Source organism: Cavia porcellus, unplaced genomic scaffold (assembly GCF_034190915.1).
Source record: "Cavia porcellus strain 051 isolate PalLab524CR breed Dunkin Hartley unplaced genomic scaffold, mCavPor4.1 scaffold_7, whole genome shotgun sequence".
Taxonomy (NCBI): Eukaryota; Metazoa; Chordata; class Mammalia; order Rodentia; family Caviidae; genus Cavia; species Cavia porcellus.
The window spans coordinates 24249896-24273877 of record NW_026947490.1 but is presented as its reverse complement, the minus strand read 5'-3'; the positions used below and the strand labels follow the sequence as shown (position 1 = coordinate 24273877).

General features: G+C 50.0%; 2 protein-coding genes across 9 annotated transcripts in view; one reads left to right on the top strand and one right to left on the bottom strand.

The window, feature by feature from the left end:
- Positions 1-748: 748 nt before the first annotated feature.
- Positions 749-10390, bottom strand: Fkrp (fukutin related protein). Of its 5 annotated transcripts, none has more exons than XM_005001341.4 (3): positions 10319-10360; positions 8663-8727; positions 749-4951 (listed from the first exon to the last, which is right to left on the bottom strand). In XM_005001341.4, exon 3 carries the CDS (start codon positions 4910-4912, stop codon positions 3428-3430), a length of 1485 nt encoding a protein of 494 aa, XP_005001398.1. In that variant the 5' UTR covers positions 4913-4951; positions 8663-8727; positions 10319-10360; the 3' UTR covers positions 749-3427. The 5 variants fall into 5 exon arrangements, with proteins under 5 accessions (XP_005001398.1, XP_013002380.1, XP_023418588.1 ...); XM_013146926.2 differs by having other exon boundaries at positions 8663-8724; positions 10319-10338; XM_023562820.2 differs by having other exon boundaries at positions 8663-8768; positions 10319-10334.
- Positions 9933-23982, top strand: part of Strn4 (striatin 4) — a 26101-nt gene continuing 12051 nt past the window's right edge. For 2 of the 4 annotated variants that reach the window (XM_013146925.3, XM_013146924.3), the window contains exons 1-5: positions 9933-10259; positions 17688-17791; positions 18185-18258; positions 19569-19647; positions 22272-22469. In XM_013146925.3, coding sequence (XP_013002379.1) covers positions 9978-10259; positions 17688-17791; positions 18185-18258; positions 19569-19647; positions 22272-22469 — 737 coding nt within the window. In that variant the 5' untranslated portion in view covers positions 9933-9977. The remainder of the gene's footprint in view (positions 10260-17687; positions 17792-18184; positions 18259-19568; positions 19648-22271; positions 22470-23982) is intronic. The other 2 variants (XM_003464603.5, XM_003464602.5) reach the window with 1 other exon arrangement.

The window sequence follows — 23982 nt, the reverse complement described above, 5'->3', positions numbered from 1 at the left end:
AGATTTCAATAGTCTGAATTGTTTGCTTTTTTTCTTGTTTTGTTGAGACAGGGTTTTACTGTGTAATACAGGCTGGGCTTGAACTCACTATGCAGCCCAGGGTGGCCCAGAACTTGCAGTGGTCTTCCTGCTTCAACTTCCTGAGTGCTAAGATTACAGACAAGTGTTTACTACAACCAGAAATGGTTCATATTCTAATTCAGTCTCATCAGACGATGTTACGTGTGATGGATTTTCTGTCCTATCATAGCTTAGTTCATAGTAAGATACTGAATATATAAATTTATCAGATAATATGATAAAGTCCAGGAAAACTTTTAATTTATTTGCTGTTAGGTCATACACAAAAGAGAGAAGAAAAACTCCTAAGATTTCAGTTAGTCTTGAGAAATTATTGATCTATTGAGACTTCAAGTCACCTAACGATTCTCAACTTAGTGGAAAGTTTCCAGAAGCACTGATGTGGTTCTCTGTATCAAATCGCAGCTGAGGCAGACTATTTATTACTATTTTGATGGCTGTGTCCATCCAGAAATCATGTCAGTTGAAGTGGTGGCGCAAGGCTGTAATCAGGCTGTAATCCCAACACTGGGCAGCTGAATCAGGGTGACTGCAAGTATGAGCCAAGCCTGAGTAACTTTAGTAATTTAGCAAGTGTGTTTCAAAATAAAAAAGGCCCTGGGGATATACTTCAGTGTGAAGGCACCAGGTCCAATCTCTACTACCAGAAAAAAAATCGTATCAACAATTTAATTTTAATTTTTATTTATTTTTTTAAAAGCCAGTCAAATTTAGCAGTGGGGGGTGGTATACCAACTTTAGTGACACTAATGTTAATAAGTTCTGATAACCCACAATTTTTTGAGACAGGGTCTCATTATATAATTCAGGCTGGTCTTGAACTCAGCATGTAGCCCTGGCTGGCTTCAAACTCATAGCGATCCTCTTGCCTCAGACTCTGAAGTGCTGGGATTCCATGCATGTGCCATCAGGCTCAGGTATATATCAACAATTTCTAAATGACAGTAGCATTTCAACAATGAGAATGAGTTGAATTTCACCTTATGTTCTTGGCAGACGATTTAAGGAAATATATATGTATAGGTGGAATGCTTCGATTATGTAGAGAATAAAAAGTATTCTGAAAACTTGATTCATAGGTACCTATATAAATTTATACTACTAGGCCAGTTGCAAAATATTTTACTTTTTTCACATTTTTGTTTGGGTTTTTCTGTGTGTATGTGTGTGTGGTACTGGGAATTGATCTCAGGGCCTTGTGCAGGTGAGGCAAGTACTCTACCACTGAACTATATCCCTGGCCCACTATTTTACTTTCTTTGAGACAAGGTCTCACTGTGTTGTACTGGCCAGCCTGGATTCACTATGTAGCCCAAACTGGCCTTACAGTTGAGGCAATCCTCCTGCCTCAGCCTCCCAAGCACTGGGAATACAGGTGTGCAATATGTCTGGGACAAAATATTTTAAATATCACCTTTTGGTCCTGCATGTCCAGTAGGACATGGACCCATTCATGGGTGGATGAGATGAGGAGGCTCTCCGATGGGGAGTCACGCTGCATACTGTAAGGCATCTTCCTTCCAGAGCTTATGTGTGCTTCGAGCCAAGTGTCATGCTGGAATGCTCTGGCTTCTTGGGGAACCATGGTGGGTTCGTGGTTAAAGGTGAGGCCAGGCAATAAGGAGATCTGGAGATCTGGGCCTCGAATGTTGGTAAATGATCCTCTTCGACTCTTTCAAGGGCTCAACTCTGCAATGTTACCAGTCCCTGAGAGGGAGTCCCTCACCTGCAGGGAGGCAGAGACTTGCCTAAGGTCACAAAGAAACTAAGTGAAGCCAAGATTCAAACCCAGCCCTGACGCCAACCCATTCACTACTGATTCGCCTTTCTGTTTTCTTTGTGCCCATCTCCCAGACACAAAGCAGAGGTCTGAGTCATGCTAGGGGCAGGGGCAGTGATTTGAAGCCGACTGCCACCTCAGGACCTGTGTTTTGTTCTTTTGAGTAGTTCTATGCTTCCATTTTTTGTTGTCTCGCTGTCACCCAGGCTGTCCTGGAACTTCTGGGCTCATCATCCTCTTGCCTCAGCCTCCGGAACAGCTGATATCACAGCTATACATGGCTGAGCCCTGCTTTAAAAAAAGCTCTCAGGAGGTATGCGGAACAAGTCACTGGGATAAGTTAAAAACCTCTACTCATATTCACATTTTATTGAACGATGGGATAATGTAAGTCTTACACACTATAGTAGAATTTGTGCATAATTTATAAATATACACACACTACAGTGCATGCCCCTGTACTATTTTCCCATGAGATGGGGGCTCCTAACCGCTTCTGGGTGACATTTTTAGAAGGGGAAGAGGGAGAAGGAAGACAAGCGACATGACCATTCAGGCTTCAGTTGTGCTCACTACAAAATGAACAAGTAACAGCTGTCACTGCAGAGGGATGAAGTGAGGACAAGTCAATGTGTCTGTGTTTACACTGCGTGACGTGTGGTGCCTGCTAAGGGCTGTCACCTATGCCTCGCTGCAGGAGCAGCGCTGAGAGCCAACCGTGCTCAGAGCTGTCCTCTGCTCAGCGAGGCAGGGTTAAGAGCAGCAGGGATGGGCTGGGGATTTAGCTCAGCGGCATAAGCACCTGCCTTGCAAGCACGCAGTCATGAGTTCGATCTCCAGTACCGATTAAAGAAAAAAAAAGAGCAGCACAGACCTCACACAGTCCTGTAGGGAAGGAGTCACATTGCAGAGAGGAGATGGCCACTGCTGTCCTACCTCCCAGTGTTTCTGAGAATACCAAAAACTCAAAAGAGGTGATGGCTATGGAACCCCAGACAGCACTGGGCTCAGTCATCTTGGCAGCCACAGGAAGCCACCAGGGGCGGGACAGACACGCCCTCTAGTGGAGCAAGCAATCTTAGCAGCCAAGGGTCCAGAGCGCTTATTGCCTTACTGGGCACTGGTTGACAAGCCCTGGCAATCGAGGAGGAAACTGAGGCAGAGACAGTGCTTCCAAGTGGTAGTGCCAGAATCCAGAACCTACTCTTTGCCAAAATGTCCTAGTCAGGGGCACAGGACACTTCTCCAAGGCCCTAAAGGACGGCCTGGCATCCCCAGCTCTGTGCACCAAATGTCTGCAGCTCAGTCCCCAGTCACATCTGCCGCTCATATGGGGGAAGGGCCACTGAAGCATCTCTGGGTGTTGCTTCCCATCCTGGGCCTGGTTCTTCCTGCAACAGTCAGGTTCTCTCCCCCTCTCGGGGCTTCCTGTCTCCAGCACACAGCCCGCAAACCCCCATGAAAGGAAGCTTCTCCACACCCAGACAGACAGTAGAAGATACAGGAGGCTCCCTGTGTCTGAATGTTAGCCTGATCCCAGGGTCCCCAGGTGCAGGCATCAGGGCTTCAGCCACCTGTCAAACTCAGGAGTGCGGGGTTCGGGTACTCAGGGTTCTCAATGACCCCAGGGCCGAACTTGAGTTCTAGGAAGCGGCGGTAGTTATTGGGGGCCTGCGCCACAAAGCCGGCAAAGGGCAGGGGGACCAGAGGCTGCAGGAAATGCTCGGGGAACTCGACGTCCTGCCGGTGGTCCAGCCACGTGTCCTTAGTCATGACACCGTTGCGGGGGTAGAAGGGCCACAGGTCCACGTGCAGATGGTTCGTTTCACTGTACTGCACGCGGAAGAAGTCGCCCTCCACAGCCTTCTCCCACACAAAGCCACGCTCATCCACCACCGAGCCGGCCTCGGCCCCACGCAGCTGCTCGCAGTTACCCACGTCTTCCAGGTAGATCCCCAGGTCCACGTCGTAGTCCCAGGGGATGATGTCCCCGTGGCGTGCAGCACCTAGCAGCGAACCACCCTCCAGCCAGTAGCGCACGCCCGCGGCCTCCAGCACGCCCACCACGTAGCGCGCAGTCTCACGCAGCGCACGCAGGCAGCAAGGTGGCGTCCAGCGCCCCTCGTACAGATAGGAGGGCGTATCGCCCACCACGGTCCCGAAGCAACGGGTGCTCTCCTTGCCACAGCCGAACCACTCGAGCCGCCCGCCAGCCCAGCTCACCAGCCGGATGCCCAGCGCGTGCAGCAGAGCCGCCCGCCGCGTGCGCCCCTCACGCTCCGCCTTCCAGCGCGCGTGAGCCGTGGCCAGTGGGGGCTGGCGCGCCGCGGAGAAGGGCAGGGCCAGCAGCTGCACGGACCAGCCGCGCAGAGCGGTCTGCAGAAAGAGGCTGCTGCCCAGCGGCCGCGCTAAAGGCGCCGAGAGGTTGAAGAAGTCGCGGGTGCGCAGCAGAACCACGGCATCGCCGTCCAGGGCATCACAGCGGGGCATGGCGGGCGCTGGGGCATAGTGGGCCGTCCACTCCCGCAGGCTGACGTTCAGCGCCAGGCAGCGGGCGGGATTGGCGGTAGCGATGGGCGCGGCCACCAGGCGCGTACCTCCTGCCCGCAGCGCCTCCACCATGCGCTCCAGCTGGCCTGGTGACTCGGTGCGTGCCCCATCGGGCATCAGGGCCACAAACTCGGTGGCCACGTAAGTCTCCGGGCGCGAAGCGGCGGCGGGCCGGTCCAGGGCAGGTTGGAGCAGCACCAGGCGAACATTGGGGACGCGGGGCAAGGCAAGAGGTGGATAGGGGAGGGTGTCAGCCACCACCACCACGGGCTGGGCTGGGTCCTGCTGCAGGAAGGAGTCCACCAGTTCGGGCACTGCGTTGTCAAAGGCCTCAAACTCCCGCACCAGGACAGTGACACGGGGACCGGTGGTGGATGCCCGGCGAGGGCTGCGGGCCCGGGAATTCCTGGGCTGGTGCTGCAGCCATGAGAAGTAGAAGAGGACCAGGAGGTTGAGAGTGATGGCAGCTGCAAGGGCAGCCTGGCAGCGTGTGAGTCGCATGGGGCCAAGGCCAGACCCTAGTTGGGCATCCAGGGCATCCTGGGGAAACAGAATAGAAGGGGAAACTGGAGCTGGCTGTCATTAGCCCCTTCCCTCAGCCACCTCTTTGGGGGTTGGTTTCTTTCTTTCTTTTTGTCTTTTTCTTTTTTATCGGTATCAAGGATCAAACTCACGACCACACACTTACAAGGCAGGCGTTTATACCGCTGAGCTATCCCCAGCCTCCCCTCTTTGGGGTTGGACATGGAACTCTAGGCCTCACATGCTGGGCAAGCTATGTCCCTAGCCTTCACTGTTCCTATCCCGCCCCCCTTCCAGCAGCAAATCTCTGACTTTCCAGCTTGGGTCAGGCAACTACTCTGGGCTTCTACAACTTCCTGGGGTCTCCCCTCCATCAGCCTGACCACACTTGTCATCATTATGTGGGAAAGGGCCTTTGTCCCCCACAGACTTGGGACCACCATGATGGGGAGCCCCGAGGCTATCTTGCTCACTGCTACCTTCACTCAGGAGAAAACCAGGTATGCATTAGGTGCTCAGTACCCCATAGCCCCGAATCACTTTCTTTATTCAGTCTCATCCTTCAGAAAGTCTGTCAACTTCTCCAGATTCAGGGTCTGTTATAATCACCTTGACTCCATTCCCAAGCCCAACTTGCACCTTCCTCCCATTCCCTCTTCTGGGAAGCAACCCCTGATCTCTTCTTTGCTTCCCTTCTACTCCTGGCCCTGAATCTTGGGCCGGGTTGATAATGCAGCCCCCAGCATTACCCCAAGCCCCACCTTTGCCCCTTCTCACTTCCCTAAGCCATGCACCATCATGTGATCTGATGGTCAGCCAGGCCACTGATTCTGCAAAAAAAGTCAGATCCCTGGTACCAGTGAAAATACAAAAATACAAAAAAAAAAAAAAAAAAAAAAAAAAAATCTGGAGGATGTAGTTCAGTGGTAGAGTGCTTACTAGCAAGCACAAGGGCCCTGGTTCGATCCTCAACCTAGGGAAAAAAAGAATCCGAGTTGCACATTAAGAGTAACTTGCAGGCTAGGGTGTGGCTCAGTAGCACAGCTATACCTGGGAGCCCTGGGTTCCATCACCAGCACTACAAAAACAATCAAAACCAAAGGGACTTTTTCTAGGTATAGTGGCATGTGCCTCTAGTACCAGCTACTCTTAGTAGGCACTGCTTCAAAAATAAAAAAATATGCCAGGTATGGAGGCTGAGGCAGGAAGGTCATCAGCCTTGGCTACACGGTAAGTTCAAGGCCATCCTGGACTATATAGTGAGACCCTATCTCAAAAAAAAAAAAAAAAAAAAAAAAAAAAAAAAAAAAAAACAACCCAAAACAACCCAAAAACCAAAAACACTGAAATGAAATAAAAATAAGGGGTGGGGAATGTAGGTCAGTGTGAAGGCCCTGCGTTCCATCCCCAGCTCCTCCATACACACCCCTAAAAGGCAGCAAGGGACCTCATTCTCACTTCCACCACCTTTGTGCCCTGTTCTCCGCTAAGCACCAGAGGGATCCTGTTAAAATCGAGTTTGAGCTGGCACAGCAGTACAGGCCTGCAATCTTAATGGCTCAGGAGGCTGAGGCAGGAAGATTTAAATTTGAGCCCAGCTTGGGCAGCTTAGTGAATTAGTGAAACCCTGTGTCAAAAAGTAAAAGGGCAAGCTCAGTGCACTGAGTCCAATCCCCAGTCCCCCAAACCTGAAAAACCGAGTTAGTTAGAACTGGCCTTGTCTCCTCGCAAACCCCCAAAGCTCTTGCTTGTGCTCAGAGGAGATACCCATGTCCTCACTGTGTCCACAAGGTCCTCATGGGTCCCTTTCTCAACTGCTCACTCAGCTCTAGTCACACCAGCACCCTCCCCATCGCGCAGATGCATCTATGCCTTTGCTGGCTGCAGGACTGCGGCTGCCTGCCTGGCCAAGCCCCAGCCCCTCAGCCCTTGATTCAGTATCACCTTCCAGGGAGCCCTGGGCTGGCTGTCCTCTTCAACACTTCCCCTCCCCGCCCACCTTACTTTTCTCCCTGGTAACTAGCATGTGGGTTTGACTTTCTTGTTTGTTGTCAGAGTCCCCACTGAGGGCAAGGAATCTGCCTTGCCTGTTTTGTTCCATGTCCTCAGAGCACAGCTCAGGGCCCATTCCAATACAGGCATTGAATACACATGCATTGGGGCTGGGGATTTAGCTCAGCGACATAAGCACCTGACTTGCAAGCAGGTGGTCTTGAGTTCAATCCCCGGTACCGATAAAAAAAAAAATATATACATGCATTCAAGGTATGACAGGTGTAATGTAGATGGTTAACATAGGGAAATTGGTTCAAAGATCAGGGGAATAGGACCAGGTCTGTACTTCCAAAGCCAATCTGTCTGGAGGACACTGGGTGAGCAGGTGCTGGGAAGGGCAGAGGACTAAAACTGGGTTCCTAAGGACCAGTGGCTTTGATGACAAGGTGCTAGCTGTGGTGAGGATGTGAGGGGAACTGAGAGGGAACCATGTAGTACCCCAGTAAGTTTGGTTTTGGCTTACTGAACTCATGGACCTACACATTTATTGGAGCAAAGTCAATGGAATGATTTTTTGTTTTGTTTTGTTTTGTTTTTGTTTTTCTGAGACAGGGTCTTGCTATGTAGTTCAGGCTGGCCTTGAATTCCCTATGTAGTCATGGCAATCTTTCTGCCTCAGCCTCCCAAGTGTTGGGATTATAGGTGTTGGCCACCATGCTTGGCTTGGAATGATAATTTTTTTTAAATTGACAGGATCTTGCTATGTAGTCCAGGCTAGCCTCAAATTCATGGTAATCCTCTTGCCTCAGCCTCCCAAGTGCTGGGATTACAGGCATGAACAGTATACTATACTTGGCTCCAAATGATGATGGTGAAAACCTGACTGTCTACATTGTTCTTTTTTTTTTTTTTGCGGTACTGGGGATCGAACTCACGACCTCGCACTTGCCAGGCAGGCGCTTATGCCACTGAGCTAAATCCCCCGCCCAGTCTATATTGTTCTAAATCAGTATACATAACATCACCAGTCTAGCAGTTCATAATGTATCAGGCCTTGTTCTAAGCACTCTGTAAGTATTCACAGTTTTAAGCACTTCATTCATTTCCTCCTAATGATGACATTTAAGATTAGGAAATTCAGGTACAGAGAGGTAAAGACATCTGCTTAAGGTCACACAAGGTAGGAAGTGGTGAGCTCAGTATTTGATCCAAGAACCTGGCTCCAAACAATAAACAATAAACTCTGCTCTCTTGGAGCCCAAAGCCAGCCCAACTTTTCAGTCCATTTTTGGTGAGCTTTCTCATCTTAACCTGACAGGTGCTGGCGAAACTAAATATGCCTTAGTAATTGTAATTAATTCAACCCATCAATTCAACAGATATTTATAGAATGCTCTTTGTGTCAGACCCCGAGGACACAGGATGAAAGAGGCAGTCACTGGGTTGGGACTGACCTCCAGACAGGAGAAGACAGAAAAAGTCGAAGAACTTACAGATATGCAGCTCAGGAGACCAGTAGGGCACATGAACCAGAAAACCAGAGAGTGTGCACAGAAAAGGCAGGGAGGGAGAAGTTGAGCTTGTACCTTACTGGGTCTCTCCATGCCTCGCTCTCATTTGGCCTGAGCCTCTGCCCTGGGCAGCAGGTAAAGCAAATGAGATTGCATGGGAAAGCCTTTGGGGATGAGGAAAGGGCAGTTTCCACGTGGGTGCTGGGACACCGTGACTTCTTACCTCCTAGGCTATAGGCTGGGGGAGTTTCAGGAGGGCAGTTCCAGTCTAAGAGCTCAGCAGCTCTGCTGAGGGAAGGAGAACCAGAAAACCCCAAGTCAGCTGATTTCTGCCCAAGAGAACACAATTTTATCTTACCCAGGAAAGTCAGGGAACTCTTTTTCTTGAAGTCTCATAAATTTGGGCATACCTGGAGCAACTCAGGAGTGGAGTCAAGTGGGGATGGCAGTTTTCCTAGCAATCTAGAACCATCCCTCTTTTCTGAAAAAGCTCAGAAAAGTAGGGGTAGTTACTGGCAGAAGCTGTTACCATGATGACGGCTCCTTTCCTAGACATTTTACCCCTTCCAGACAATCCCAAAATGTCCTGACCTTGCTTGGTGAGCTTAGTTCCTAGGTCACTTGAGAGGGGAGGGGAGGTTGTCCTTTTATCATAGTAACCAAGGACTGGATTTGCCTGTTTCACACACACACACACACACACACACACACACACACACACACACATATGGTCCAGATCCTATAACCATAGCAACTGTCATGCAGGGGAGCATCCCCTCCTTTAGATAAAAACACCTGGTGGGGCTAGGTCCATGGACCTCCCATGATGGGAAAGGAAGATGGTTACCATGGTAATACCAACTGAGTGGCCTTGGGGGAGGGGTGGGGCAGAAGTACTAATTTTCTTTAGAGGCCAGTGTCCTTGGGGCTGGGTTTCTTCCTACCTGAGTGCAAGGTTTGTATCTAGGGGATTGCCATAGTAACTGACTATGGGGCAGAAGAACCACCAGGGACTTAGGTTATCTTAGCAACCTCTTCTTGGTGAAGACAGAAGAAAGAGGTTTGGGGCTCCAAACCACAAAGGGGTAGCAGAGATGAGAATGGTGGGGGGCAGTCTAGGCTCCTGAAGGTTTAGCATGACAACTGACAGGGTCAGGAACTAGAGAGGATGGTGAAATCGATTGTTCAGTGGGCTATTTGGGTCTGGCAGGGACAGGGTGAATGAGAGGAGCAGAAAGCAGCCCTTTCCCAACTCATGCTCCTTTGAGACGTACGGATCTGTACGACTAGGGGTTCCTTTGCCTTACTGGGGGTTCCCTCCTCTCCGCTCCTCGCCCAGCCCCGCCCCTCCTCACATACCAGCGCGCACGCGCGCTGCCGGGGGAGACCCCCGGTGGGACGAGGCTCGCGCCCAACCTCGCGCTCGCACCGCCTTCCCTGGCCCTGTCGAGCGCGCGCGCGGGGTGTGGGGGGGGATTTGGAGTGGCCGCGCAGGCGCGCGAGACACAGCGGGCGCGCGGGCCGGCCCCGGGGCCTCCATGATGGAGGAGCGAGCGGCCGCCGCGGTCGCCGCTGCAGCCTCCTCCTGCCGCCCGCTCGGCTCCGCGACGGGTCCCGGCCCGACTGGGACGGTCCCAGTCTCAGGCCCTGTCCCCGGGCCCAGCCCGGCAGGAAAAGGGGGCGGCGGCGGAGGCAGCCCCGGGCCAGCAGGCGGCCCGGAGCCCCTGAGCCTGCCCGGGATCCTGCACTTTATCCAGCATGAATGGGCGCGTTTCGAGGCCGAAAAGGCTCGCTGGGAGGCTGAGCGCGCCGAGCTGCAGGTGAGCGCCGCCCGGGACCCCGACCCCCGCCCGGCCCGGCCGGCTTGGCCTCGCCTCACCCGCCGCCGTCGCCGCCATCTTGGAGCAATGGCCGCCGGGACAGCTGGGGGGGGGGGGTGTGAGGGGACCGCGGCTGGCGGGAGCGGTGGGAGGCCTTCCATGCACTGGGCCGGGGCGGGAGGGCCCTGAGTGGCTCGAATGCGAGTGCCAGGACTGGGGAGAGTAGAGACCAAGAGCGACGGGCCGGGGCTGGGGATTTAGCTCAGCGGCATAAGCACCTGCCCTGCAAGCAGGCAGTCATGAGTTCGATCCCCGGTACCGATAAAAAAGAAAAAGACAAAAAAAAAAAAAAAAAAAGAGCGAGGGGCCCAGCGGAGGAAGCAGAGGGGCTAGGGGCTCTGAGGCGGCGGCGCGAGGCTCGGGACGGCCTCGGGGAAGTCCTGGCGTCGTTGTGGAAGTGGCTGAAGCTTTCAGGGTGCTGAGGCTGAGGGACAGCTCCCCAACCCCTTCCCGCCAGGTGCGGGTCGGAAGTTGAGTCTGGAGGCTTCGGGTGGGGGAGCCCTGGACCCGCTAGGCGCTTTGGCCGGTCTGGAGGAGTTGGGAGGCGCGAGCTGAGAAAGTCCAGGAATCCGGGATGGAGTGTGTTTTGGGGCGGTTGGGTGGCAGGAAGCGAAAGATGGCTGTGGGAGGGGAGCTTTGAGAGGTCTCTAGATGAAAGTGTACCTTGGGGACCCTGAGCATGTGTGGCAGAGTGCAGGGAATGAGTTCCTGGACTAGAAGCGTGGGCAGGACAGAGGACACATTCTAGGAGTCGGAGTGGGACAGCTTGAGAGTGGGAGCGCCAGTGTGGGTGGGGATGTTGGGGAAGTTGGGGTGATGACCCTGAGATGGGAGGTGTGTGTGAGATGTTGGAAAGAGTCCTGAACTGGAGGGGGGTTGGTTGGGCATGTCCATTGTGGAGATGATGGCCTTGGGATGAGAACAGCGAGAAATGGGGTTACCCTGGGGTGATGCATTAGGGGGAGCACTTTGAACAGCAGGAAAGCAACCTCAGGCAGCATCTCAGGGGCACCCTTGGGAGAGGTGTGTCAGTGAAAGGTCCTGGGGGAGCATTCCCAAGGCTATTAGAGGATGGGGAGAGGAATGTGCCCTGGGATCAAATGTGGAAGAGAGGGCCTCTGTGACCTTGAGAAATGTGTATTTTTTCGTAGAGAGTGTCTGGAGGAGCCTGGAGATGATGGGGAGGGGAGAATTTGAAGGAACCCAGGGATGGGCCTCCAGGAGTCTCTGGGCTCCTCGGCTGGGGTGATATTAGCAGAAGTTGTCAATGCTTGAGTCTGGCAGCCCAACTTTTCCCTTCCCAGTTGTCATTTCCTATCTAGTTGAAGAAGAAACCCAATTAGTGTGTAACTGGTTGGAATTTTGTCCATAGGCTGAATAATAAGGACATCTCACATTTGTGTCTGTCCCCCCATCTTAGTTGGGTGGTAGCAGTCTGCCTTAGATGGGCAAGGAACCCTTACATAATTGCTCCTTGCTTTTGTTGCCCACTCTTCTTCCAAAGCTCATTCCCAACGTTTGTTTCATTACATCTTTTCAATACCCCATTATATAGGCAGGGCCAATGTCATTACCTCATTCAGCAATAATGATAGCAGCCACTATTTATTCAATGTATATTATGTGTTGAGCATTATATTAAGCACTTTAGATACCTTCTATCATTTATTTTTTGAACATTGTGGAGGGTAAATTTTGTTATCCTTCCCTCTCTCACATTGAGCTACATACAACCCTACTCCTTTGTGAGACAGAGTTACCTGGACTTACCTTGAACCTAACAGTCCTATTCCCTCAGCCTCCCCAGAGTACTGGAATTATAATATTCGTGCCACAGCATCTGCCCCCTTCCTTTTTTAATAAGTAGAGGAGGAAGCAGGCTTTGGGAATACAAATGATTGATCAAGGATCACAGTAGTGAGTGTCAGAGCTGGTCTGTGTTCTTTCCCTCTCTGCCACTGACCATAGGTGAGAAAACTGACTTAATGTAGCTCAGTGGCCTTTCTAGGTCATCCACAGGATCATAGCAGAGCTTGGCTGAGTCTTGGTCTTGAGAGCTTTACATCAGTACATCCTGCAGCTTCCAGCGTACCACCTTCTAAAAGAGAGAAGAGGTGGGTACGGAGCCCCTTGCTTATGCCCCTCCTTGGAGCATAGGGGAATTTGGAAGTGCTCTGTTAGGCTCGCTTACATCTTTGCTCTAGCATTCTCCCTGTGTTTCTGTTTGTTGTATTGATAAGAATATGAACACTTCAGGTGTGTCTGTTTATATGAACATATGTGGCATATATATGCATTATATGTGCATGTGAATGACAAGGGAAAGTGTCTTATTTTTTTCTCCATCTTGCTTCCCCCACTTGTGGTTGCTACAGTAGTCTAGGTATGTGTGTGTGTGTGCATGTGCATATGTGATAAATGAGATCATACTGCATGTACCACTATGTGACTTGTCCTAGAGTTGTCTTTTGGTGTTAACTTTCCTATCAGCAAAGAGCTGTTCCTCATTATTTTTTGATAACTACGTAGTATTCCATTTGTACTTGTTCTGTAGCCTTTTTAACTTGATCCCTTTTGGTGAACTTTGAGGACTTGTTTCCATTATTTTACCCCATCAGGAATGGCTTTGGTGTATGTGTTTATCTTCCTGTGTTAGTGTCAAATAGAATGGATGGGTGGAATAGTGGAGTAGGAGTGTTTATAAAGTGGTGATAACTCCTACATACCTCCCTGCAGCACTCACAGAAGCTTACAGAAGGCCCCAACTTCTCTGTGAGATCCTTCCCAACTGTAGAAGCAGGCTTCTCAATAACCCTGATGCACTGAATCCAGATGCACTGAACTTCTGAGTGCCCAAAGTGCAGTCCGTGCTCAGTATACAGATGTTGGACAAGGCCTTGCCACAAGGCCCAACTTGGAGCAGGGGATGTGGGGGTGCTGTCTGATAGTAGGCAGGAATGTGTTTGTGGTGGATATCAGACTTACTGAGTCTGATAATGAGCAGGCAATGTAGTTTCTGCCCTCACAAAACTTCCAGGACAGCACAAAGAGGCACTTTGCACAGGAGAATGTGCTATATATGCTCATTCATAGTAGAGTTCTGGGGGCTGGGGATTTAGCTCCGTGGCCTAAGCGCCTGCCTTGCAAGCAGGCAGTCGTGAGTTCGATCCCTGGTACTGATAAAAAGGAAAAAGACAAAAAAGCAAAAACAAAAACAAACAAAAAAACCATAGTAGAGTTCTAGGTCGTAGAGCCATGGGGTTTTCTGTGGCCCTGCCTGTGTACTGTGCTGCGTGCTTCCAGAAGGAACCTTTTGGGAATGGATCTAACCTGGGTTTTTAGGTGGGAACAAGGGAGCTGCCGGGTGTGGAGCTGTCCCTCCCCACTTAAGTCTCTCAGTGGAAACTTCCTTGTGCAGGAGCTGCAGAAGCTTGGAAAAGAGTGTCAGACCTATAGGGCTCCCAGCACTGCCGTGAAACCCAGGGACAGGCAGATCGCAGCGGGAGCAGAGAGGCTTCAGCTCCCAGAAGGGCAGAAGCCTGGGAAAGGCCCTGCCTTTCTGGAGAGAGGTGTAGCCCAGTCCTAAAGTAAGGTTTGGAGGCAAGTGTATTGTCTGGCTGGCCAAAATGAGAGACAGTGGGTAGAGGTAGTGAGCAGAGAGCCCTTTTAAATCTCAGCCTCACTTAAGCCCTGGCCCATGCTATGATCCGATGGTGGGGGCCTTTGTGGCCCAGAGAGACTGACTGACCATCAGCGCTTCCTTCTTCTTTCCCTGGATTTTCACAGTCTAGAACATTATAACCACATCTTTCTGGTTCTGTTTCCTCCTTTCCTTTTGTTTTTTGCAGTAAATGGGAATTAAACCCAGGGCCTTCGTGCTGACCTGCATTCCATCCCTTTTCACATTTTATTTTGAGGCAAAATCTTAAATCATTGAGTTGCCTAGGCTGACCTCAAAGTTGAGATCCTCCTGCCTCAGTCTTTTAGGGTACTGGGATTGCAGACATGTGCCATGGGGCCTGTGGCTGTTTCCTCTCTTCTGTGCCAGGGAAAGACTGTTGCTGACCTCTTTCTCTCAGACCTGCTTCCCCTGCTGTCTGGTCCTTGTCTAGGCCACTGCCATTTCTCTCTGGAATTTTTTTTTTAAATACTTTTTTTTTTTCTTTTTTCTTTTTATCAGTACCGGGAATCAAACTCACGACTATCTGCTTGCAAGGCAGGTGCTTATGCCGCTGAGCTAAATCCCCAGCCCCCTCTATCTGGAATTTTTGTGATGGTCCCTTCTATGAATGATATCTCTGCCTTTCTCTTTGCTGACTCCCAAATTGGTTCTGCATGTCTGTACTTTGCACATGAAGTCTGATGATACCTCTCCTTCGCTTAAACACTGCTGTAGCTTCCTCATGTTTTTCCCACAGTCCACAATCCCTTGTGAGGCCTGCTTCCTTTAATTTTTTTGACTTTTCTCTTTTTGTGTGTGCAAGCTTGTGAATTGAACCTAGTACCTTTGCACTGAACTATATCACCAGTCCCTCCTTTTTAAAATTAAAAAAATTTTTTGAAATTGTCTTGCTAGGTCACTAAATTGCCCAGGCTGAAATTAAACTTTCTTGACTCAGCCTCCTAGATTGATGGGATTACAGGCTTGTACCACCATGCTGGCTCCTCACGGACATTGTTGCACAGTCATTCTGGATCTTTGGTGCTGGGGATCAAACCCAGGCCTAAGGGGCATGGCAAGGGTTCCATCATGAAGCTGCAGCTTCAGCCCTGCTTGGCACCGGCTGATGCAGCCATATTGACCCTTTCAAGTTCCTCAGGCCTATTGTGCCACTCTTTTCTCTGTCTTCTGCCCAGAGCATCCAGCCTCTCATCTGGCTATCTTCTAGTCAAACTCAGTTCATAGCTGAAAGGTCATTTCTTTGTCCCTCTTCCTATTGTAGCATTTGCTTATCCCCATGGCCTTGTGTACATTTCATGTGGGTTGTCACCACCGATACCTGTCTCCTGCGGATGGAGAGCCCCTTTGGGGCAGGAGCTTTGTGGCTTTTTGATTCCTCCCCAGTGCCTTGCACAGTGCCTGGCATGCTCAGTGACACCATATAGTGGTGCCAGACTGCACTGCACAGGGCCTGTATAGACTCCCAGAAGGCAGGTGACAGTGAGGTGAACACTTAGAGCTTATGCCTCATGATGAACCTTTTCCTCTCTTGTCTTCTGAAACAATGGGTGGAGTAGATTGGAAACTGGGAGTTACATGTGAGGAGTCTGGCTAACTGGCTGAGGATATTGGTGTATGTGTGTGTTAAGAGGAACAAAGGTCCCTTCCCTTCGGTGGACAGAAGTATGTTTTCCATGAGTATTTCCTGACTATTTGTTGCTTATTTGTCTTGTAATTCCCCATACTAGAATACAAATCCCATTTTGTGTAGTACTATACCCTGATTCATAATTGGGGTTCATAAGTATTTGTGCCTAAGTGAACTTTTGTCATACATTAGTGGATATGTGTTCTTTTTATTTCTTCATAAGGAGGGATACCATTGCAAGGGCACCCTTAAGACAGAATTACAGCGGTGAGACCAGTGGTATAGTGAGTGTGTGTGGTTTATGGTTCTGGATACCACCGGCTTCTCCAGGAGGATTGCAGTTGTACCTGGTTTAGCAGTGTATGTGGTGCCATGTTCCTGGTGTGCTGGACATCATTTAGCATAAGTCCAGCTCTCTGCTGACTCAAGGGCTACTCCTGGCCCTGGAGCAGGACAGAGGTGATACACGGCTCCAGGTGTACACAGCAGGAAGGCCAGAGCCTTGTAAGCCCCAAGAAGAGGAAGAGCCATCTAGGTGAGAGGCTACCCAGGACAGACAGAACACAGCCTGGAGAAAATGTCTTGAGTCATCCTAGGAGCTTCTGAAACCCAGGCAGCATGGCACTGGGAAAATGCAGCTGTCCACAAGGGCGGCAGGGGGGGGTGGTTTAATCCATAGCATTCCTACTCTATAGCTAATGTTTCAAAGAGCTATGCTTATGAAAGAATAGACAGAAATAAAAATGACCAGGGTAGAGGTAGTTGCTGTCAGCCTTCATTCCGAGCTAGGCCACAATGGAGAAAGTCTCTTGTGTACCCCATTTTCTGGAGGGGCAGCTGGAGGCTTGCCTAAGCTTAGGACCTGCTTAAGCAAGTAAGTTGCCTAGCCAGGTCTGGTGCTCACACTGTCCCTGCTGGATCAGTGGAGCCCTCGGGGAGAAGCCAGGCATGAGCCCCATGCCTAGGGCTTTGGCAGAAGGAGGTCAACAGCGTGGTTAAGGGCTAGGATCTTGCCTTAAAGGCCACTGGTACAGTGTCTCCAAACGACGGATGAGCAGACGGGGGCAGGCTGAGCCAGCACATGGTGTGAAATGCTTGGCAGGAGCCTGGGCCATCCTCATGCCTAGGGCAGACATCTGGTGATGGTTGATCTCATGGTGAGGCTGGTGGGGGTCGGGTGGTAAAGCTCCTGCACTGCAGTGAGAGCTGAGCCAAGCCACCCACTCTTGTCCCTAAGCTCCAGAAGTAGCTTCCCACGCCTCTGGGAGACAGATGCTCTGGAAGGAATAGTGGGTTGCCACCTCCACCAGCACCCTGAGGGATAGCAGTCGATGAGAGTGTATGAGGGAGAGACCAGGGCTGTTAACAACCATCCCCCGGCCTACAGTCCCGGGCCTGACTTCCCCCATACTAGCAGCTGAGTTAGGTCTACACTAGCCAACATGTTGCTTTGGACTTTTGGTTTATTAGTGTTTTGGTTTTGTTTTCATCTTTCAAGACTGGGACTTGCTATGTAATTCAAAGTGGCCTTTAACTTATTCTGTAGCCCAGCCTGGTCTCGAATTTATGGTGATCCTCCAGCCTCAACTCCTGAGTGCTGGGATTACAAGTGTGCGGCACCATACCTAGCTGGCCCAGTTTTAATTTCTTTTCTTTTCTTTTCTTTTTTTTTTTTTTTGTCTTTTTCCTTTTTCATCGATACCAGGGATCGAATTCATGACTGCCTGCTTGCAAGGCAGGCGCTTATGCCGCTGAGCTAAATCCCCAGCCCCTTTTTAAAAATTTTTTTATCTTTTTTTTTTTTTTTTTTTGTCTTTTTCCTTTTTCATCGGTACCAGGGATCGAACTCATGACCAGTTTTAATTTCATAGATTAAGTCCAGCTTTTTCATTGTGGGCGACATGGATGGGGACACTGGAGATAGACCCAGTATTTTCATTGCTCTACTGAATGAACCCTGGCATCACTTGAAGGGTCAGGGCCAGAGCTGTTCTGACTAGTAAGGGATTAATCAGCACCAAGCCTGAGCTCCACTGTTCTCTCTCTTCTGACTGTCTAGGCTCAGGTGGCCTTCCTTCAGGGAGAGCGGAAGGGGCAAGAGAACCTAAAGACAGACCTGGTGCGGCGGATCAAGATGTTAGAATACGCGCTGAAGCAGGAAAGGTGAGCCGGGTAGCTGCTTGCTGAGGAGCCCATCTTCCAGGAGAAGGGCATGAAGCGAGCATGGGTGAGAGATTTGGAGTTGACATTCATGACGATGGCAGCCCCTGTATGCCATCTCCTGGGTGCTCACCCTCTCCCTCATTTCCCACCAGCCTGCTGGGTTTCATTGGTTCTGTTCCCATAAGGTATGGAGGCTTTAGGGTTGGCATGGCTGCTGGCGTGACTCCAAGAAACCAGCTGCACCACCGCCTCTCCGTGCCGTTTTCTAGGGGCAGCTGGATATGGTGGGTGGGGTGCAAGTGGCTGCCGGAAGCTCTGGGATTGGGGCTTCCTTGGGTGGCTGCTGGCCCTGTCTACTCTCAGATCTCTTACTCATTAATTTCACTTATTTAGGGCCAAATATCATAAACTGAAGTTTGGGACAGACCTGAACCAGGGAGAGAAGAAACCAGATTTATCAGAACAAGGTACTCCCATCACGTCTGCTCAAGTTGCCCAGGCTGGGGCACTTTTTGTTTCTCTGCTCTTGCCTGGCACTGTGCTGCCTTCTGTGGAGTGAGGGCCCTCTGGCCTCTGGGGTGAAGGCCCTCTGAGGGATGAGTCCCTTCTGCACAGTGAGGTCCCTCTTGGGGGTGAGCTATCTGAGGCACTGGTAGCACATTGCCTCCCTCTCTGGGAGCCAGAGAAGGGAGCCAGCTATTTATAGGGTGCTATGAAAAGCTCAGAAAGACTTCATTGAAGAGGCAGTGTTTGCACTGGGCTGTCATTCAATTATTTCTCCAAGGAAAGTTTGTGAGGTGCTGGCTTTATGTCATAGAACAAGGAAAGCAAGATAGGCAGGAGGTCTCTGCTCTCTGGGCCCTTGTAGGAAGGGCCTTCCTTCCTCACAGGAAGATTTCGTTCCTGGGCAGGGGGTGAAGGTGGCGTGTTGGGACAGGGAGTCAGTTGTGTGCCTGGAGCATTAGGTCAGGGCAGCATGCCCATCAGGCTGGCCTTGGTAACACCAAAGCTTGGCTGAACGGAGCAGTGGAGATCTGGCCTGCCAGGTTGAGAGTGATTATTATTACCTTAGGTCAGATTCCTTCAACTATATGTAAGTTCCTCAAGGCAGGTCTGTGTAGCCCCAGACTCTAGTCAGATGCAGTGCAGGTGCCCAATAAATACTTCATGAATAAAATACTGACCAGATTATCCAGCCTGACCTCCACAATAGTCTGAAGAGGTAGATGCTGTTAATATTCCCCTTACCACCAGCAGAGGAAGCTGAGGCTTAGGTAGGTGAGCTAACCTGCTTCCCCAGTCCCACAGAGGTGTGAAAAGTGGCAGAGCTGCTTTTGATGCCAGCTGCCCATTCTCAGAACCAGGCTGGCTTCTGGCTCGGAAAATAAAAGCCAGCCCAACCAGTGAAGGTACTGGGTGGGTGTGGTTTGGGGAGTGACAGTCAGGAGACCAGAGATGGAGAAGTGTTTCTAGGAGAAGAATTGCTGAGAACACTGGGATGGTTGTGCATGCCTATAATCTCAGCACTCTGGAGCCTGAGACAGGAAGATCACCATGAGTTCAAGGCCAGCCTAAACTACATAATGAGACCCTATCTCAAAACCGTAAAAAAAAGGTCTTTTAAAACTGAAAACAGGGTGGGGTTAGGACTTTCAACAAGGGACACTGAGCACTGGTGTCACGGATGGATTTGGGCTAGAGTGAGGAATGTGAGCAAGGTGACGGGTGGGTGAGTAGCTGTCCTCTGAGATGGCTTCTTCCTTTCTCCCTGCACCAGTTCCCAATGGCCCTGTGGAGTCAGTCACCCTGGAGAGCAGCCCGCTGGTGTGGAAGGAGGGACGGCAGCTTCTCCGACAGTGAGCATGAGGGCTGACCTGGGGGGCGGGGCTGGCTGTGGTATGTTTGGCTCAGGAGATAACCCCAAAGACCCTGTAGTCCTTCTTGTCCTGCTGGAGGAGAGGGGGACACACTGATCTGTCAGGATCCCAGCCAGCTGCCACTGGAATGACTTTTTTTTGGTTGCTGTTGGTTTTTTGTTTTTGTTTTTGGTACTGGGGATTGAACTCATGACTCCACACTTGCTAGTCAGGCACTTGTGCCACTGAGCTATATCCACAGCCCTTGGAATGACTTTTGTCACCCTGGGGGTGGAGCTCTGGCTGCAGAGGGGAGACTTACTGCTGTTGTCAGGCTTGGGGGACGGACACTCTTGGAACACAGCCATTAATGCCTCCGTGGCACCTTTTTAAAGGGTAATGCCAGAACTGTTCTGTGGGGGGGCTGACAGGGAAGAAGGACCGTAGGACCCAGCCCTCAAGCATTCTAAGCACTTACCTTTTATATTCTTTTTTTTTTAATTTTAAAGAAAATAAGCATTTACTCTTTATCACTGAACCATACTCCCAGCCAAGTGATTATTTCTTTTTCAAATGATTTTTTTATTACTGAAGAGATGTTTACATTTTGGAAAACATAGCAGAACAAAAAGAAAAGTAAAAGCACTCACAGTTCTACAACCTGAGGAATTTTATAGCCCCATAAGCATTTTGATGTGTGTACTCTTGATCTCTTAATACATTCTGCTGGCCTGAACTACCTGCATGACTGTCTCCTGGGTGGCTTGTGCCACTCGATAGCACCATCCCATGCCACCTGATGCGGTAGTAATGCACATGCCACTGGTGGTTCTGAGCCTCTTGGCAGCAAGACATGTCATATAGACTGCCTATACCTTCCGTAGCTCTGTGTGTGTGTGTGTGTGTGTGTGTGTGTGTGTGTGTGAGAGAGAGAGAGAGAGAGAGAGAGAGAGAGAGAAAGCTAGGATTCCCGCTTCACTGTTTTGTAATGCATTGCTTTTGCTGAGTGTTATGAACACCTTCCATATAAATTATTTATGCTCTACTTTATCAAGATGGTTTTTTGTCTTTCAGTGCTGTAGGCAGTGTAGTAAGCACCAGACTGCTGTTCTTGACTTGCTGAAGCTCCATAGCTACAAGTGCATACAGTGTGCACAAACAATACACCAAATGACTATGAAAATAATGATGATTGGCTAGGCATGGTGATACATGCCTGTACTCCCAACACTTGGGAGGCTGAGGCAGGAGGATTGCTGTGAGCTCAAGGGAGGCCTGAACTATATAGTGAGACCCTGCCTCAAAAAACAAAAACAAGGCCGGGATGTAGTTCAGTAGCACAGTGCTTGTCTGGCAAGTACCATTATGAGTTTGATCCCTGGTACCAAAAAAATCCCAAGAAGAAATAATGATGATGATGATGATGATGATGATTACACTGGGTTGTACTCATCAAGTACCCTTTTTGTACCTGGTCCTATGCCAGGCACTTCCCATACATGGATTTGTCTTCTAGTACCTGTGCCTGTGCAGCACAACACCCAGCATTACCTCAGTTTCATAGATGAGAAAGTCAAATGCAGAGGGGGTCTGGTTGCTGTAGGATGTCCAGTTAATATGTCCTGGGCTGGAGTGGGCTTCAGGCAGACCCCACCCCCACCCCTTACCCACAACGCCTTCCTGCCAGCGCTGTGGGGGGATGGCAGCCTCACCATGTGTGGGCATCTGAGAGATGAGGCCAACAGCCTCTGGCGAGAGGTGACTTCAGCTCCCCAGGGATGAACAGGCCCAGCCTCCCAGCCAGGCCTCTGAGGGATGAGGAGCTGCTCTCTCTCATCTTTTGAAGACACAGATACCCACAATTGCCTCTTTATTCTTTTTCCTTTAGACCATTCTCTGCTGGCTTTTTTTTTTTTTTTTCCAATTGCAGAAGCAATGAGTGCTCAGTTGTAGAAGTAAATAAGATGTAGAAGGGCCTTTGTGACCCCCAGGCCACTTGACAGAGGTCACTGCTACTTAGTATGTCTTCGTAGATCTCTTGGGGACATGATGTCATTTTGTTTATTTATTTTTTTTTTTTTTTTGGTCTTTTTCGTTTTTTATCGGTACCAGGGATCGAACTCACGACTGCCTGCTTGCAAGGCAGGCGCTTATGCCGCTGAGCTAAATCCCCAGCCCCTCATGATGTCATTTTGTATCTGTGTATGGTGTAAATATGCTAACTCTTTTTTTTTTTTTAACAAAAACTGCAGTTCCATGGAACTTAACATTTTCATTATGCTGTTTAGCATAGCTGTCTTCTGGCTTTCTGCTACAGTTAACTTTTGAGTTGTGTTCCTCTCAGTAGTTTTCTGTCACAGCCCTGTCCCTGCATGTTGAGGCAAGCTCCCATACTTGGGCTCTTCCCTGCACGGTGTTGGGGGCACCTTCAGTAGCAGTGATCATGTGGACCAGGGCTTCTGTTGACCAGTAGTCTTGGAGGTGACCCTGCTGTGTGACAGGCTGTGCTTATGGAAGGCTGGTGTCTGCTCTCATGTGGCCCCGTGGAAGGCGCTGGCAGTGTGTGCCTTGTGGTCTGTGAAGCAGCACAGGGTGTCTAATTCACTTGGTCCTGTTCCCGGCAGGTACCTGGAAGAGGTGGGCTACACGGACACCATCCTCGACATGCGATCCAAGCGCGTGCGCTCCTTGCTTGGCCGCTCCCTGGAGCTCAATGGGGCTGCTGAGCCGAGCGAGGGGCCCCCCAGGGTGGCACCTAGTCCTGGGAGTCTCAGTGGCGGCGAGTCCCTGTTGGTGAAACAGATTGAGGAGCAGATCAAGAGGTGAGCTTTGGGCCTGGTGGGATTCTCCCTGGCTTCATCTCCTGCCCCTACTTTCCAGCTCAGGCCTGTACTGAAGGCAAACCCAGGGTGAATTCCTAGGACATAGCAGGAAACAGGGCACGTGGTCATCACCATTGGAAGCTCTCCTTTATTCTTTCTATCATCAATAATTGTTTTCAGCTGAATAAGTAATATTATTAAGTGACACTAGAGTTAGAAAAAACATTAAATATAAGAGTGATAAAAGCACATGCCTGTCATCCCAGCACTCAAGAAGCTGAAGCAGGAAGATTGCCCAGGGTTCAAGGCCAGCCTAAACTAACCAAAAACACCCTGTCTCAAAACAATGAAAACCAAACAAAAAAATGAGGCAGGAGAATCACTTGAGCCCAGGTCCAACAAGTCAACTGGTAAGACTTTGTCTTCAAAAAAGGAGAAATAGTGCTACATTGGGTGAGGTAGGTGAGGAGGCCCCCTGTGTGGAGATGACTTGGACAGAATGTTCCCAACAGAGGTGATGGTGAGGGCCTGGGTTCTGAGGCAGGAAGGGCCTTGGCATGCCCCGTAAGCAGGGGTCAACAGAAGTGCAGGGAGGAGCATGTGGCCTGTGGGCTGTGGTGAGACCAGCTCTTAGGCAGATTGAGAAGGGCTGCCCTGACAGTAATAAAGGGTTTGGATTCTAGCCACATACTGTGACACACCTGTCGTTCCAGCACTCTTTAAGAGGCTGAGGCAGGAGGGCAAATTTGAGCCCATTTGAATAACTTAAGATCCTTAGGCTCAAAAAAAAAAAAAAAAAAAAAAAGGCAGGGGATTTAGCTCAAGTGTGAGGTTGTAAGTTCAATCCCCGGTACTGGAAAAAAAAAAAAAAAAAAAAAAAAGACAGAGCTTTAGACTCTCCCTTTTTCAAAATTAAAAAAAAATGGGCTAGGGATGTAACTCAGTGCAGAGGCCCCGTATTAACCAAAAAAGAAAAAAAAAAAAGATTCTACCTTTGGGGTTGTAGAAAGTCAGTAGTTTATGGCAGAGATGTGACATGGCAGAAATCTGTCATGTTGATCTGCTTTGAGGAGAGGCTGGTGACAGGAAGGCTGGGGAGGAGATCCTTGCAGTGTCCAGGTAGTACTGCTGGAAAACTGGGAGCAAGACGTTCACTAAGTTACCCAGCTTGGGATCATCCTGCCTCAGCCTCCCTAAGTGCTAGGATTGTAAGTAGTTGCTCTGTGATGGTCAGCACTGTTTAAGAGATTGAGCTGAGCTGAGAGAAATGTGTGTGTGTGTGTGTGTGTGTGTGTGCGCGCGCATCTGTGTACATATGTATATCTACATAAAAAGATAGTCAAGATAATTACATTACTGGTTTCTTGGAGGTCATTGATGAGAAAGATTTGTGCTGGCATTGTTTGGACAATAGAAGGCAGGTGTCCTGTGCTGTGGATGGATAATTTGGGGATAACAATGCACAATACATGTGCCATTGTTGCCCTGATTGACATGTTTTGAAATTTTGTTT

Bases quoted from the DNA above. Each gene is read 5' to 3' on its own strand.
- Fkrp (XM_005001342.4), bottom strand. From the start codon at position 4,912: ATGCGACTCACACGCTGCCAGGCTGCCCTTGCAGCTGCCATCACTCTC.